Below are 18038 nucleotides of genomic sequence, written 5' to 3'. Positions count from 1 at the left end.
TCTCATGGTGTGGCCTAGGACCTTTGGTGGTTGTGCGGGAGAACAATGAAGGGCGACAGACTACCTTAGCATTTCCGACAATTCTGTGTTCCTCTAGCGCTGTGTTAGACTGAGTGGACACAAATTCACTAAAGTTAGGATGGTCGACGCAGAATCCCAATTTCAACACACACGGAATGAACTGGAACGTCGGCTGAGGACCACAGGAACTCGACTTACGTTGGTACCTGAACTATCCACGTAGGACAAGTTACACTCTTGCAAGAGGAATGGAGAACTGTACCACTGTAGTTCGTTGGTGGAAAGACTACCCAAGAAGGTCGAATCTGTTCTTATGGCCAAAATGGAACCGAGAGCTACCGAAGTGTGACAATGGCGGAAATACTAAATCGACGCGTGTTAAATTACCTCTGGAGTTCAAGTTAAGTGTGTATTAAGCGCGAAGCAACTAAAGCTATTTGGCGTCAGTGTAGTTTGTCTATAATTGAGTGCATATTTAGGCTGGTACGCTGTTTGACAAACGAAAATCCGAGTTTCCGGAAGAACAAAAAAATCATGCCACACTCGCATGACACCGACTAATTCAGTCATGTTGCGAAAAACACCCTCTCTTCATTAACGGCATTCGAAATCAAGGCTTTTCCACTCGGTTCGAGCTAACGGTAATTGTAACCACTATGCAACCCAAAAGAGCATTTTTTTTGAGGGAGGGTAGTTAGCTACGTTTACAAATAGCGCCAATGTATGAAAGCTTATCATATATATTGTGATCGTCACAGATTACAAGTACTTTTTATATTTTTAGACCATAACGGAAGGATGGAGTCCCCAAAGACATTGCCACTTCATACAGTAGATGGTGTTCTATTCCCAAAGAGCTTCTCCCCTGACTGTTGCCGTTCAGCTATTGGCTACAAACCACGTGCTGATGACATGATCCTAGTTACTTTTCCAAAATGTGGCACAACCTGGATGCAAAACATCCTCGTTCATCTATTCCGCAGAGGCGTCCCTCTTGAAAATCGATTAGATTTCTTTCAGTTATCTCCCTTTCTTGATGTTATAGGCGCCAAAGAAGTTCAAGCGCTGCCCCGGCCATGCGCAATCAAGACACATATTCCACTAAGCAAGCTCTCCTTCAGCCCTGATGCTAAGTATATCTACGTTGCAAGAAATCCCAAAGATTGCTGTGTATCCTTCTTCCACCACTGTCGATTGTTTTCCCACTATGAATTCTGGAATGGAAAATTCGATGATTTCTTCGACTTGTTTATGAGGGGAGAAACTGAGGATAATAGTTACTTCAGTCATGTGTTAGAGGGCTACAACCATCGCACGCGCAACAACTTCTTCTTCACCACATTCGAGACCATGAAGAAATATCCCCGACAATCAATTCTAGACCTCGCCAAGTTTCTTGGGAAGGAATACAGCGATGCTCTTGAGAAAGATCCTGCGGTACTGGAGAGTATTTTGTATCAAACGAGCTTCAAAACCATGAAAGGGACTATTAACGAATTATACCGTCAGTTCGTAGCCTCCTCACCTGAACTATTAAATGATCCATCAATGCCCGAAGGCATGAAATACATTCTGAAATATCAAATGTCACGGAACGTGCCCAAGAACAAAGCAGAGCATAATTTCCTTCGCAAAGGGGAAACCGGAACTTGGCGATCTATTTTCTCGGAAGAGCAGTCCAGGATGGTCGATGAAAAGTTTAAAGATGAGTTCAAAGGTACCGAACTGGTCGAGCAGTGGAAAGAGTACATGCAGTTTTAAGAAATTTGTGTTTTGGATTATATGATAATTGTAGTTTGTTCCAATCTACAATTCACTTTTCTAAAATGTATTTTGAGTTCAATATTTTGCTATCAACTTTTGAAATAAAATAGAAGATGTATTAATCAGTTTATATTATCTTCTTTTCCAACTTAATTTATTAAGCTCCAAAAAGGTAGAGTCCACAATTTTGGAAAATTAACCATAGTCAAGTCATTTCGGTACATTTGAAACACTTGAAAACAGTTGAGACATTGGAAACACTTGAAAACAAATCAAACTAGTAAAGCCTAAAACTTGAAGAGATGGCTACCTTCTCAGTCAAAAGCAGCTCTTGCTTCAGTATAGAAGCCAGAATACTCTCACAAATGCTCATATATTTTGTTTTTTCCGCGCGCAATTTGCCTTGCAATTTTGGAATCATTAAATAGAACAAGAGACAACTTATTGATACAATCTCCTCGTTGTAACTATGATGGTGTTTTGCTCCATGGTAATCAGATGCAACTTAATCTACAGTAACTAAGTTTTCTTCATTGGTGTTCTTTCTTTGAATAAAACTGGACATCGGGAGGATACAAACACGCACATTCTCCATGAGTTTTTTGGAATTACAAATTGGTCAGTCTGTTACTGGGTCGGGAGAAGGAGTTTAATCAACTTCCATCACAATTTTAATTAAAGCAAGTTAATATATAATAATAAAACTAATAATTACCGCGAAATTAATATCATAATTATATATTAGAATCTCGTTAACAACAACTAATTTTGTTCTTCTACTCATGTTGCATTTTGTCTTTAACTTGTTTGTAAAACTTTGCTAATTAATAATTAATTTTAAAAGGGAGCTGTGAGCCACATAATTTGGACTCGTCGTACCTAAGAAAGAACCGTAGTAATTAACAGCCACGGACCTCCCTGGGAGGTAGTCAGTGATGCTCAACTTATTATCCACTTGTAGTCAGCAAGAGGTAGATTAGATAACTGAGTAAATTTTCCCGTTTTTTTCTTTTTTTGCAAACAAATAAACTTTAAAATCTGTCTGAAGTTTTAACACTTAAATTATGGTACTCCAGTCAGATGCTGAAATTGTCTGTGGTTATTTATTTTTATTTATTTATTCAGTTGATTGCAAGTTACAATCGCTAGTGAGGAATATTTACAATGCAGAGAATAAATTTACAAAAATATTTACAGTTTAGAAATAAAGGAAATAGATATATTAATATAAAACATTTTGTTCTTCATTGCTGGGTGTCTTCGCAACGCTAAAATTTATTAACTTCACACCCAAATGTCGTGTTGACAGCATAATTCAGAGTAACTAAATGACCATGGGTTCCAGCTAATAGTGTTCGAACTCTGTATTCCTTCACCAGTTGAGCATTTTGAACCTTAGCCAACTCTTGTCTTGAACACCAGAGGGCGGCTAGTATTTTCTTCCTTGTGGTAGTGAAATGCTCAGTGAAAGATAAAAGGATAACTTGTTGTCCCAGGTAATTCCCAGATCCTTATGGTGATCGATTTTTTGGATGGATTGGCCATTTAATAGAATGGTGATGTTATGTATTTTATGCTTTCTAGAGGAGGACAACTGGGCAGTTTTAAGTGGGTTAATCTCGAGCCTAATCGAGGCGAGGAAGTTGGCCAGATTAGTTAACTGATAAGTGGCTTGAAGAGCAACGTTATGCTCACCATATTACTATACTCACAATCATGACATGACTAGGAACTAGGATGCCTTTCGATACATTACATATATCAAATTAAATATATCGATATGTATTCATCAAAAATACGTCGATGTATTCATCAAAAATACATCGATACATCTCATTCGATATATATCAAGACAATATCGATATTCTGCATCCAATATATCGGAAGTTTGTGACCTCATTAGTCAATTTTTGCATGTAAAATCAGGGTACAAAAATAACGCTCCCGCCAGCAGAATTCTTCTTCAGTGTGCCGTCTCTTTGCAGAGGTTGGCTGTCATCTTCGCAATGGACGAACGTCAGGTAGGAGCCCTAAACACACCCTCCATACTTTGATCATACCACTCTCTGAGGTTTGCTAACCAAGATTTCCTTCTTTTCCCTCGACTCCTTTTTCCATTGATCTTGCCCTGAATCATCAGTTGCAACAACTTATATTTGTCATTCCTCATCAAATGTCCTAAATACTTTAGTCTCCTCTCCTTAATGGTGTTAATTATTTCTGTCTCTTTCTTCATTCATCTCATCATCATTCTTTATCTTATCATTCCATGACACTCTTAACATTCGTCTCTAACAACACCACATCTGAAAAGCATTTAACTAATTCTGGGTGTTCTTTGTCATTGTCCAGTCCTCAGCTCCATAACGGAGGACAGAAAGGACAAAACATCTCAATATTCTTGTTCTTAAAGGAAGCGTAAGAACACTGTGACATACAAGATTCTTCATTTTAAGGAAGGCTTGTTCAATTCTTGCGCGTACTTCAAGAATAAATACTTTTTTTTAAAATGTTTATATGTGCTCTTTTTATGTTTATATCTATATCTTTAATAATGTTTCTATCTATTTTATATTGCATAACAGAAACTGTAACGATTTTGTTTTCAAATATTGTCAGGTAAAAATAAGCTTTCAGCAAAACCCGGTTTAAAGAGGCTCGGATTATCGGAACTAGTCTACTGGAATCTAACATACTGGTACAACACATATATATTTATATTTAATTTTTTTATAGGTGCAAAACGAAAATTATAAGCGATTTTTTGAAATCAGACATTTGATCTTCTTAGGCTACAAAAAAACACTCTGAAGCCTTCGGTGGGTGCTGCTTTTTACCGAGAGATGGCGCCACTAGCCTATGTGCTGAAATAAAACAACTTTAAACAAAATAATAAGCATATTTTCAATAAAAGTACATTAATGTCCTAAAACACCGATGCATATATAACATTTCGGAAGAATTATAAAAAGGAATTCAAAAATTTTAAGAGTTTCAAAAGTTATTTGAAATTTTCTAAAACACCTAATTGGAAATAGATGCAATATTCCGTACTATAAAAAATGCTCTGTAGTAGTAAGGGTTGTACTTGCTTCGGCAGTACATATACTAAAATTGGAACGATACAGAGAAGATTAGCATGGCCCCTGCGCAAGGATGACACGCAAAATCGTGAAGCGTTCCACATTTTTTCTCTCTTTCTTTGCTTTTTAAAAATTACTCACTTTGAAATTGCTTTGAAAGAAATGCAATCATGCTAATTTGTAATACTTCACCTCAAAGATAATTTTGATTTTTGCTGTCTTCCCAATCTCCATCCACCAGTCATAGCTGCTCTCACACCCCTATCCACACTCTTCCTTAAGGCCCAAGTCTCACATCCATATAATAAAACACTGTAATATTGCTTATATATTTGATGTTTAGTTTTGTTAATAATCTTTTAATTCCATAGCACAGAATTACGCATTCCTATGACCTTTATACCTTCATCCAGTCTTCTCTCAATTTCCTGCTCAGATGAGCCATCAGCCTGAATAATTGCACCAGGTATTTAAATTGCTGTACAGTTTTCACCCGTATTCCATCTAAATCCAGCACATCCTCACTTCGATTCATGTACTCAGTCTTATTAAAATCTACTGTCACTCCCCATGTTTTATCTTCTAGTAATTTTCTGCCCATGTAATTTTTATCATCACTCATCGTCCTGCGTCTGCAAACAGTACATTGCAAAGGTACTTATTTTACCACCTGGTCCCAAAAAACAATCCATCAAATCACCACAAGATGCAAGGTGATTACCCAGACGAGTACACTCATAGACACGACCAGGTGGCCAGAATAATACATCAGAAGTCATTGCAAAAATAAGAGCTGATCAAAGAAAGTTTACCATATTACGATTCTAAACATTAAACTGATTAATGTTAACGATAATTAATTACAATAAGCTATTTTGTCTAAACATAGACAAATGCAATATAGATAAAGATCCTTTAAGGTGAAGTTCTCAAATGTTTGGAGGACCATATAAATATACAACATAAAAGGCCCTCTTATTACTAACGTTAGCAGGAATCTATATCCTCCCAGAAGGGAATAACATAAATATTTTGTAAGACAATAAGGGTCACAAAATAATGTTTTCACTACACTCTTAATAGATCGCCGAGTGGTCTGCTACAAATATATAAATGTTTCCCTCGTAGCCATGGAACAGAACAAACTGTCCCGCATGATAACTTCGTAGAATACAAAGCTAGGAACCGTTGAAGCTGGGATTGTTGACATGTTCACAAGAAGAGAAGTTGTATTATTTAAGTTTGCATTAAGAGATAGCCTTCGAGCAAAGACATCATGGGAAAACAGTTGGAGTGCATGAAAAAGAGTTAACATTTTGTACTAAGAGAGTGTCTTGACCAGGAGAGAAGTTTCCAACCGATTGAGATAAACATTCTCTTATATCATTGTTCAGTTGACACTCATAGAGGACGTGTTTCTAATTTTCAAATCTACCACAAGAACAGAGATCAGTTTGGGATAACCTAAATTTGTACAATTTTTCATTTATGGATCCGTGTCCTGTCTCTTTCGCATTCTCTATCAGTTGCTAATATTGCTCACTAATAGAAAAAGAATCTCACTGTCTTCTAAGGAACTTTTGTCGTGTAATAAAGAGTAATTACACTTTAATTATAATTATATGATAAGTTAATCTGGCTTATAGTTTAATTTGTGCATTTTTTCAAAAGACAAAATGGCTTGAATATGAATTAAAGATAGATGCCTTTCAAATCAAGCTAAAAGCCTACAATAAATTCTCGTTATTTATCAACCTTTCATCAAGTTCGATGAATCCCATGCAAAAGTTTTAGTTGATCCTGCTACCACACAGATTGGATCCTCGCATGACCTAATTTATTGAAACTGTGGCTTTCAGCTTTATAAAGTTTTTTTTTTTTCTTTTCTTGTCTGTCCGTTCATCCATCCGCAACTATTTGTCCTCGACTCTCTGTGGATGAATTTTCATGAGGTTTTATATTTAAATCTTATAAAAAAGATTTTTCTTCTCATTCCAAATTTCATTAAAATCAGACCATTATAAATACGAAAAAGATTATTATTACTTTTCATTTATTTATTTTTTATTTTTTCGTCTCCTCATTTAATAACTTCAATTTGATTGGAAGGATTTCTATGGAATTTTATATTTCGGTCTTTCAGAAAGATTTAAAGAAAGACTTTAGAAATCTAGTAATTATTATTTCTTTGTCCGTCCGCCCGTCCGCATGTATTAACTCAATTCCTAGTGGATGAATTTTCATGACATTTAATTGAAATCGTAACCGTAGAAATTTGGAAATTATTATTTATTTTTTTCATACGTGTCAGTAGGTTTTTCATATGTCGCATATTGTAGCTGAAGCCTGAATATTTTGTTTGTGCAGTAATTCAAACACATCTATCGCATATTGGGAGTTCATAAGAGTTTATTTGATAAAAGTATTATCAAAAAAAAGCTACTAGGGCGACAGCGTGCTCACAGAGTTCAACGGATTCGTTGCTTATTGGATAAATAAACTAAGCGATCTCGACGATAACCGAACAGGCCTTGGTCACGTGGTAATTGCTTCGACAGGAAGAGTACAGGGTAAATTTGTCGTTTTATAGCGCAGAACGCGGCAGAAATTTGTGGAAAGCTGTGACTAATTACTTAGCGGTAAGCATTTTGTGCTTTTTAAATCTTACAATTGAACAATCTCTGACCCTCCTTTTCACTTCAAACTATACTCTCCTAATCTTTCATCTTCACATTTTCTTTCCGAAGGAAATCTTTATCTTATGTGGCTTTTGTAATCCATATTATAGTACCCCATTATCCTCTACAGCAGATGCCATATTGGTAACCATTGATTTATATTCTTTCATAAGCTTGACTCTCCTAATATCCGCAAGCCACCCTTATTTGCGAATTGCAGATCGAACCACTCGGCAAAGAGATAAAAAGTGTCTGCAATATGAAAAGGTGCGAAAACTTGTAATTGAACGGACGGTTTACTCCTAACGTAATAACGTATAGGTAGAATACAGAAGAATACCTAAGAGAGGACATGCAACATGCAACATATTCGTACGCAGCAATCTATGGCACAAAACGAAGTGACAAAGAATTACTGGACTGTTGACAAAGCGCAACTTAATGAGCAAGGTCCAGAAAGGTTGCGAATGATTTGGGAATAGCCTCAACCGTGGAGAAATTGACTTTGCTTATACAGTATTCAGGAGACGTACAAACGCGTCGGCAAAGTCATGGGCTATTCACTGAGAACCAAAATTGCCTCGTGCGGTCAGAGCAAATTTACGTGCACCAATTCTCGTTTTTAATCACAAACTGGTGTCAGCCTGCTCCACCAATATCGTACCCTTGTTGCGGTTTGCATTTGTGTTGAAACTGAGATTAAATTTTATTTGGTGAGCATTTATTTTCTTCACGATGGTGACATTGCATTACACTTGAATTGCATCGAAAGCTTGCTGGACTACTTACAAAGTGAGAGGGTTATTATCTGCATGGACTCTAACTCGAAAAACACGTTGTGGTTCAGTAGAGCTACTGCCGAATCCGATTGGATATGTAGTGATCACTGAGTAATCAAGTTCCATTTCAGACTGACGTCTCTTTGTGAACCTAGGTTATTGTTGTAGGGTTTTAAGAGCATCAGTAACTAAGGTCATATTGCTGCATACATACTGCGTGCAAATTGCGTGTGTTCTGTGGTCGATTTTCTGTTTACTGGACTAAAAACCTCAGTTTCCAGGAGAAAAAGACGATGCTACCCTCGCCTGAGGCCACTAACTCACCCATTGTGAAAAGGACCATAAAAATCCTACTGTTTTCGACGAGGTTCGAACTCAGTTCTTTTCCACCCGGTGTGGGGGAGGACGACGATTCTTCCAAATGTGCTATCCACGAGGGCGTGAACCTAGGAATTGCTAAGGATTAAATTTTCATTGAAATTTAATGTAGATTTTCTTTAAAATCAGCAAACTGGGATGCTTTCGATGAGAAGCTGCATTTCAAAACTAGAGCGGTAACGCTGGACGAGATTGGTGGGCTACCTGGAATTGCGACTGTCCAATTATTACAGATTGGTTACAAGAAAACCAATTGGTGTCTGGAAACTGACATCTCTCCAGAGTTAAACCATTAAAGCAAGAAAACTGAAAATTATCGGAGGTGTGAGTGTAGGGAAGGCATTGAAACTATCGTCAGAGAAAAGTATAATGTATGGAAGAGTCCAGTACAAACATGTGAAAGCAACAATCCCTGGGGATTGGTACGTAAACGGTGTAGTAACAAATTAAGATACCCTGCTTGAGGTGTTGCACATTCAGTTCAGACTGCAGGAAGGACAACGACTCATACTGGGAGTAAAACTAATAATTAACCATTTGGTGGGAGATCTGAATCATCACAATGATAGTGAAGCTAATTTTTCATCATGCGAAGATATGATGTTGCTTTATGAGAACTACTCAGGCATGGGACATGAGCTCCAATTTCAAACAGAGGAGTTGGAGATGGCAATTCATAAAATATAAAACAATAGATGTCCTGGTATGGATCCGGTTAAGGAAGAGGTAATTAAATGAAGTTTTATTGCGATGCCAACATACCATATATAATGCCTGCTTGAGAGATGAAATTTTCTGGATATTTTAAAACAGGATATTTTATTTGAAATTCATTTTGAAATTGCAATCGAAACCTCGAGAATTGGTGGATTCATACCGTCCGATAGAATTTCTGAGCTGTCAATAAAGATACCTAGACAGTATTTCGCCTGAGAAATAGTGTCTAAGTATCTTTATTGATTTTGTGGGAGCGTTTGATACAATAAACTGGCAAAGTGTATTTATGGTGTTAGCAAGGCTAAATGTACTCATCAGATTTATTCTGTAATCAAGGATTACTTCAATAACAGGAAAGTCACTGTTAAGTGTGAATCTAGGTTAACCACAAAGATCCATATTTGCGATTATGATGTGGAATCTAGTCTTAAATGACTGGCTGGAATACAATCTAAATATGGTACGCTGACGACCTGGTTACGATAGTGAAGAATGACTCTCGATCACAACTGAAAGAGCGTTCTAATTTTGTTTTATGATTGCTGCAAAATTGGTGCAATTTGTACAGACTTCAAGTTTCGAAAACAAAGAGTTAAAATTCATTACTCAAGGGCCGTTTATCAGTGACAAAGAATCCAAGGGTCGTGGTAAGAGGAGCCAGTCTTCAAGCAGTTAAAACTCTGAAATATCTGAGAGTGAGATTGACAAGCAGATGCTCTTCATAACCCACACATCATATACATTGCAGAAAAAAATTTGAAAGTTTGTGGACATGATTGCTCTAATTACAAGGAAAGAATAGAGCATCAGAGGTAAAGCATTGGCCTTATGCCTTATTTTATGATTTCAATTTCCTGCCAAATGTGGGAGATGAAGGGCTCCACTCTTCAGAAATTCAATGTGCTTAAGATCTTTTCAAATGGGCGATGTATTCTATTGCAGATGTGTATGGCCTGTCGAACTGTGTCTAATAATGTGGTACAAGTATTGACAGGTCATCTACCACTGGATTTACACTTGTGTTTCTATCAATGAATTATCATTTGAGAAAGGGGCTGCCGTATAGCTGTTTGTCGCTTGAAATAGATTGCGATGCGAGTGACAAAAGGAAAGGAAGCATCTATGGATAAAATTAGAAAACTGGTGGCAAGAACGTTGGAACAATTGTGTGAAAGGAGGTTAACGAATTTTTGTTTTCGATGGTAAATGTTAATAGCAAACAGTGGGCAACTTGGTTTAATCCCAATCTCCATACAACCTATCTTTTGACTGAGCAGGTTCCTTTTTTGCAAAGTTAAGGGAATTTGGAATCGCTGAGCATACGCTGTGTACTTATGGATTCCCTGAAGATTGGAACCATCTTTTCTATGAATGTGTTGATTATTTGTGATTTGAGGAGACCATTAATCGAAAAAGCTCGTAATCTCCACTTCCTTACTCCTGAACGTGAACAACTGATAGTGCAAAAGAAAATTTTTACTCACTTCGAAATTTTGCGGTCTAGCTATTCAGAAGAAAGAGGATCTTGTTGCAGTCGAAGGAGCATGAGCCAGATACTGAATGACAGTTAAAAAGGGCCTTAAAAGGACATGACGTGAAGCATTAGAACGGAATATTATTATGGCAGACAGGGTGGACGCAGGATGAATGATACCATTCTGATTATTATTATTATTATTATTATTATTATTAAAATCAGTTTATTTCCCAAGAAATCTTGGGTCACTCCGGGACGGCTCTGTGCCAGAAGGGTGCGAATATTTACAGACTAAGGTGCGAGGAACACATGTACAATAGACAAGAGTACATGTGCTCGACCTGAGACTTTTACAGGATTAGATATACAATAATGTACAAAATATACAATAATATACAAAATATATGATTGCATGAAGATAAAAAGTCTTTGTCATATACAAATAGGCAAGTTAAAAAAAAAAAAGTCTGTCCAGGAGCAGGTAAGTATTATAAGTTCATAATCTGGTAGCAGTTCTTGAGGATTTCCTTCCTGTAGGGCTTGTCTTCACAGAACCTATCAGGGTGGATCCTCAATTTATTGAAGATCTGAAGACAATTGGCTGAAAACATATTCCAAAGGGAATGAATGCTTGACAGCGTAAGACGCAGAGGGAGACAGGAGTTGGGGTGCTCCCCTCTTGCTCTCCTCGGGCCAGAGATTAATGTGGATACAGATGGAGCATCAATTCGCCTCGTTATAAGCCGTGCAAGAGTGAGGACATTTTTTGTCACGATGATATGTCTCCAGGGAGTGGTGCCCACATTTGCTTGTAGGATAGATCTGGAGATAGTTAGGAGGGAGTGTACCCTATGAACAGTGCAGCTTCTAAAGAACCTCACGATATATCCTCCAGATGCTTCTTCCACTAACACGTGATTCAGAGCAGCTGCTGAGGAGACCACTGACGCTTTTCGGGCAGGCTTGTATCGGATAAAGTGGAGGGTTAGACCACCACGATGAGCCTGTTGGATTGCATTGTGGTTGCTTCCTGGATGGATGACCTGTGATGCTGAGGTGTTATTGTGTTTCCAGGCGCTGTACATGGAGACTGAATGAGGTATTATCCTTTACGATCAACTGCTGTAGTACAAGTTCTTAGGAAATGTTGACTCCTTCATTGAGACCATAATTCTTGGTTTTGACTTCTACTTCCTCGATTGGACTTGTAATCATTTTGAATCTTCACTGTGGACCCACTAGTGTCAATTGGATCTTTGCATATCATCGCAACCTATATTGGGACTTTATAGTGTCAGATACCTTCACATTATTGCATTGTGTTATGGATATTACATTGAGAACAAATTAACCCTCTACGAGGGAACAGTACAGCATTGTAGATAAATAAAAAGCATTATTCAAGGAGCTTGGAACATTCCTACATGAAGACGGGCCCAGGGTTCCTCTTAACGCAGTTCAAGATTTATATGAATCTATTCCATGTAGAATACAAGCTTATTTAAAAGGAAAGGGTGGCCTGGCTCAACACCATATTAGTGCATACCCATAACTCTTATCACAGGTATTTCCATTATTTTGTCCACCCGCTCATTATACACTGGTGTTCAAAGAAAATGCATCACTCCTTAAAATTGTAATTGTCGTCCGAATAACGTAAGTATATGGCAATATTTCTTACAGATTGCATCAGATACGATTGACACGCGTAATGATGACGTAATATTACATCCGCTGTTACTTTCAGCTATATAAGCACGTTCTGCAAGAGTTGCAGTCATTCCTTGCTTGTGTCAGGATGGCGAATGAGACCCGCGATCCTGAGAACCTGCAGGATAGTCAGAGAATTCTTCGGTCAATAATAATAAAAGCCAAACATAGCGGCAATCCCATGCATTTGGCAGCAGCACCCCTTGCGGGATGTAAAAAACAAAACAAAACAAATATATATATATAAGGAGAAGAAAAAAAGAAAAAGAAAAAAATAATAATAAAAGAAATCCTGGGGTTACGTATGCGGAAGCAAATATTCACATTGGTAGATTCAGCCTTTCGCTTCCATAAGTGTGTTAATTAGTACAATGTTAATTAGTATGTTTTTAAAATAAATTTGAAAATATTTATAGAATAAAGGGTGTGTTAAATATTTTCGATTTTCGTTGAACTGTTTTTGTTTAAATTTCAAAACTTACGAATTAATTGCTGGATCGGAGTTGAGGATTGTTATTGTCTATTTTATTTTTGTTTTTTGCAGGCGTATAATGGCACTTGCCAACAAGTTGCAGTTTCAAATGATCGATGGAGTTCTGTTCCCAAAGCCCTTCTCTCCTGACTGCTGCCGTTCAGCTCTGCAATACAAAGTACGTCCTGATGACGTCATCATAGTCACTTTTCCAAAATGCGGGACAACGTGGATGCAAAACATTCTCATTTATCTCTTCCGCAGAGGTGTCCCTCTTAAAAACCAAACTGATTTCTTCATAGTATCTCCCTTCTTGGAAACTGTTGGTAGTGAAGCAGTTATGGCAATGCCCCATCCAGGTGCCATCAAGACCCACCTTCCCTTCAGAAAAGTCTCCTTCATCCCCAATGCCAAGTTCATCTACGTTGCAAGAAATCCAAAGGACTGTTGTGTATCTTATTACTACCACTGCAAAATGCATCCGGGATATGAATTCTGGGACGGGGAATTTAATTACCTTTTCGAGTTGTTTATGCGTGGAGAGGTAGAATACAACAGCTACTTCACCCACCTGTCGGAGGCATGCAACTATCGCGAGCATAGCAATGTTTTCTTCACCACTTTCGAAACCATGAAGAAAGATATACGTCAAGTAGTTCTCGATCTTGCTAGATTTCTTGGGAAAGATCACATCGATCTTCTGGAAAAAGATCCATCGATCCTGAGCAGCATTTTACGAAATACGCAGTTTGATACGTTGAAGAAAACCATGAATGAAATTCGAGATGCTGCTATTCCTCAGATGCTGCAAGATCCCTCTATACCAGAAGGGAGGAAGTACATCTTAAGATATAATATGGAATTTCAGCCGCCAAAGGGCAGACCAAAAATGGAATTTCTTCGTAAAGGCCAAGTTGGAGATTGGAGATCTTTATTTTCTGAAGAGCAGTCAAGAAGATTGGATGAAAAGTTTAACGAAGAATTGAAGGGGACCGATCTCATTGAGCATTGGAAAGAATGCATGAAGTTTTAGGAAAGAGAAAGTTACGATAAGAAAGATTTATTTCTTTACAACAAAAGATATTGTGCAACAGTTGATTTTAGAACTATGATAGTTCATTCAGACAGCTTCGTTTATCTGGTAGCACTCAGCTCTGCTATGTCATTTTAAATGGTTAATTTAAAGAGGATCAACTACTAGTATCTGTCTTTTATTATTTTCAACCATGATGATAATAAAAGTTTTAATTTCATCACACGTGGCCGAAAATGTTGCATGCACTTTATCTCTTAAATGCATTTTACTGTAACAACTTTGATTGTTATGCCACACTTAACGTATCGATTTTTTCACCTGTGGGAGAACTAAGGAATGTATTATTTATTTTTATAATTTTGAACCCCAAAAAAGATTTGTATTCAAATCTTTTTTGGGGTTCAAAACAGAAGTAGTTGTCATAGAAGGTTGAAACAAAGACCAGGAATTACACTATTTCAACATAATCACTAATCAGACAAAATGGCAATTTTTTTTCGTCCTTTCTGCAGCACGGTTTTGTAGAAGTCCTCTGACTGTCCTTCAAACCACGACCCAGCAGAAATCAACTCATCATCAGCAGCAAAGTATTTTCCAGGAAAGATTTCAGGGCAGGAAAGAGGAAGAAATACGAAGATGCAAGGTCGGGAGAAGGAGTAGGATGTGGAAATATTTGAAACCCACATTCGTGAGCACACTTCACTGTAGCATGCAAGGAATGCGCAGGGGCATTATCGTCCAGCAGGCGCACATCTTTTCAGAGCTTTCTGCGTCTTTTTTATTTTGTAGCAGCACGTAGCTTTTTTGGGGGGTGGAGGATGATTCTGCATGCTTCCATTGTTTAGTTTCGGACTCATAGTGATCGATCCAAGTTTTATCCATGGTGACCAGCCGTGAAAAAAAATGTCCCTGCATTTCCTGGCACATCGACAACGTTTCATGTGCACATAGAAGTCAGATGAATTAATGAGTCTTGTGGCAGAGAAGGAGAATGTATGAGATGCATATAAAGTATCATGTGACACAGAAGCCTATGGCAGGAATAAACTAGTCTGTAATCAAGTCATAAAGGAGGTTAGGCAGGCGAAAGCAGATTACGAGTATTCTTTGGCAAAGGATTCAAAGGAAGACACAAAGAGTTCTTTACTTATATAAAGAACTCTTTGCTGTTTAGAGGGAAAGGGATGAACCAGATTGGACCAGTTAACATAGATGGATTGACTATTGATGATCATGCTCAGGTAGCTGACAAACTGAATGAGTATTTTGCATCTACTTTTACACATGAGGAGTTATTCAATGAGGGGAGTGCCAGAAGTTTATCAAACTCTAATAGGTAGGCTAGGTGATTTTGTGATAACTGAGAGTAAAGTGGAATTGTTGAAGTTAAACATAAGGAAGGCACCTGGGGTGGACGGGATCTATCCAGTTATATTAAAGAAAGCAGCAAAAGAAGTAAGCAAACCCTTAGCCATAATTATAAGAGCTTCCTTGGACTCAGGTAGGGTCCCCATGGACTGGAGGTGTGCAAATGTATCCCCAATTCACAAATTCTGGAGAATATAATGTAATCGCTGGTTAAAGAACCGTTGCAGGATCATCTAGACAAGACTGCAGTAATAGTTAAGACACAGCAGGGGTTTGTTAAATGGAGGACTTGTCTGACCAATTTGATTGGATACTATGATGTGATCACAAAGGAACTGAATGCCAAAAATAATTTTAATATCATATACTTGGATTTCAGGATAGCTTTTGATACTGTTGCATATGGAAGACTGCTGTATAAATTGGAGAGATATGGCATTAAGGGTAAGTCTCTACAATGGATAAAGGGATGGTTGAGTAGGAGACGACAGCCAGTGGTAATCAATGGACACTGTTCTTCGTGGACAAATGTTATTAGTGGAGTTCCCCCGGGTTTGGTGTTGGGCCCATTGTTGTTTTTGGTATTTATCAATGATATTGATGAAGGTATATCAGATTTAAAGTCCAAGTTACAGATGATACAAAGGTTGGCAGAGTTGTTAACGACAGTAAAGACAACATGCTACTCCAATTGGATCTAGATATGTTGGGCAAATGGGCTGAGAAGTGGCAACTGAAGTTTAACATTAACAAATGCAAAGTACTGCATATGGGTAGAAGTAGTCGAAGAGAAACGTGCCAACTGTATGGTACTACACTCAGGGAACTGGAAAGTGAAAAACACCTGGGAGTAAATGTGCAGTCAATTGTGCAGTTCGCTGAATAGTGCAGACGGGCTGCAAGGGAAGATCATGGAATCTTGTCAATGATATATAGGAATTTTGATAGCAGGGACAGGGAGGTGATTATTCCGTTAATACAAAGAAATGGTCAGGCCACACCTAGAGTACTGTGTACAGGTCTGGAGGCCTCATTTTAGGAAGGCTGTACAGTTGCTAGAACGAGTACAAAGAAGGGCAACAAGATTGCTGAGGGGAACAAAGGGGTGCTCTTACCAAGAAAGGCTTAAGTTATGCAAATTGTGGTGCCTTGAATGGCTTGAGAAAGTTGAATGCTGATGGGATTATTCCTCTTGCTCAGAATAAGAACCTGAGCGGGCACAGTTTCAAATTGAGGAAAGACAGATGTAGAATAGATGTGCGGAAATTTGCCTTTAGCTAGCGGGTAGTTGATTGGTGGAACAGACCTCCATCTTTTGTTGTGGAAGTTGATAGCCTGAATAAATTTAAGGCTGAGCTGGACAAGCATTTGAAACAAATGGAGGGGTGAAATGGGAGGGATTTTTTCCTTTGGCTGATGCTGCATAAGCTTGCTTTCTTGCATCATATGCCTCTACTAATGCTAATGCTAAACATTTTATTAGGTATTCATTATTTATTTATTATTATTATTTTTATACTTTGCTATTTTAAATTCCAACGGTGATAGCTCAGTAGCTGTTTAGACACTACTTTTTAAACATTAAATAATGTTCAGAATGTATAAATTGCATTTTGGTTCAATGGCGCCATCTGTGAGCAAAATTCCCTACTTCTAAAATATTTTAAATTATTTAAATATTATTTATGAAATATTAAATACTGAATTTAATATTTTAAATATAAATTATTTTTACCAGAAATCATTTATAAATTTGAACTAATCAAGATAATAAATAATTTTGCATTAGAATAATGATGTAGTGTTTCAATTAATTTATATATATCAAACACACTACACTTCTAATACTAATATAAATATAAAACTACTATTATACGTATTTATTCATTAGCTCTAAAAACGCGTATTAATTTTAATAAGTAATTTAGTGTAAATATTTATATTTAACCAAGCTACAAGATGCGCTGCAAACAGCATTGCAACACTCACTAATGGAAGTTAACTATGGACACTGAATATATTAAGAAAATTTCAATAATTTAACAGAAATTTATTTTTAACTCTGCAATACAACCAAACTATTGTCATTATACTATTAAAAATAACAATTGTCGTTAATAAATATATTTTTGTTCCGGCAATAGGATGGAAAATTCCTGAACTCTTTGAAAAAGAATATAAGAATTCGTATTATGTCTTGTTACTAACAAAAAAGAAAAAAATAATAATAATAAATAAAGAATAAAAAAGATTACATACTTCAATATGCATTATATGAGGTACAACCAATATTGTATACTTCAAAACTGAATTTTGTAATAGGATAAATGTCTTCCAGTGTTCTTTCTTTAATGAAATAAAATACCAAATAATATCCCGTTTTAGAATCAGAGTTGTAACATTCTGCCTTTTGATATCATCGAGGTACGTGTGTGGAAGTCACTATCACCACATGTTAGATAGATGTTTACTTAACATCCAACATCTATTGGTCTGTACAGGAATGGATACACTTGACGATTGGCAACAGCTATAATGGCGTAGATAATATATTC

General features: G+C 37.1%; 2 protein-coding genes and 1 non-coding gene across 3 annotated transcripts; all 3 read left to right on the top strand.

Moving 5' to 3' along the window:
• Window positions 1-819: 819 nt before the first annotated feature.
• On the top strand, window positions 820-1782 carry LOC150082389 (sulfotransferase ssu-1-like). Its single transcript, XM_090380505.1, has one exon. The coding sequence runs from the start codon at window positions 820-822 to the stop codon at window positions 1780-1782; it is 963 nt and encodes a 320-aa protein (XP_090236631.1).
• A 3087-nt stretch (window positions 1783-4869) lies between these two features.
• LOC150082388 (U6 spliceosomal RNA) lies at window positions 4870-4976 on the top strand. The gene has a single exon (XR_016547339.1). It is a non-coding gene; the product is annotated as a U6 spliceosomal RNA (small nuclear RNA).
• Window positions 4977-13176: 8200 nt separating this feature from the next.
• LOC150082387 (sulfotransferase ssu-1-like) lies at window positions 13177-14112 on the top strand. The gene has a single exon (XM_090380504.1). It carries the CDS (start codon window positions 13189-13191, stop codon window positions 14110-14112), a length of 924 nt encoding a protein of 307 aa, XP_090236630.1. The 5' UTR covers window positions 13177-13188.
• The last annotated feature ends 3926 nt before the right edge of the window (window positions 14113-18038 follow it).

Source organism: Mastigoproctus giganteus, chromosome 8, assembly GCF_048544385.1.
Source record: "Mastigoproctus giganteus isolate SK-2022 chromosome 8, ASM4854438v1, whole genome shotgun sequence".
Classification (NCBI taxonomy): Eukaryota; Metazoa; Arthropoda; class Arachnida; order Uropygi; family Thelyphonidae; genus Mastigoproctus; species Mastigoproctus giganteus.
Note: the sequence above shows the minus strand (reverse complement) of the source record. Positions and strands in the feature narration are given on the sequence as shown.

Bases quoted from the DNA above. Each gene is read 5' to 3' on its own strand.
- LOC150082389 (XM_090380505.1), top strand. From the start codon at position 820: ATGGAGTCCCCAAAGACATTGCCACTTCATACAGTAGATGGTGTTCTA.
- LOC150082387 (XM_090380504.1), top strand. From the start codon at position 13,189: ATGATCGATGGAGTTCTGTTCCCAAAGCCCTTCTCTCCTGACTGCTGC.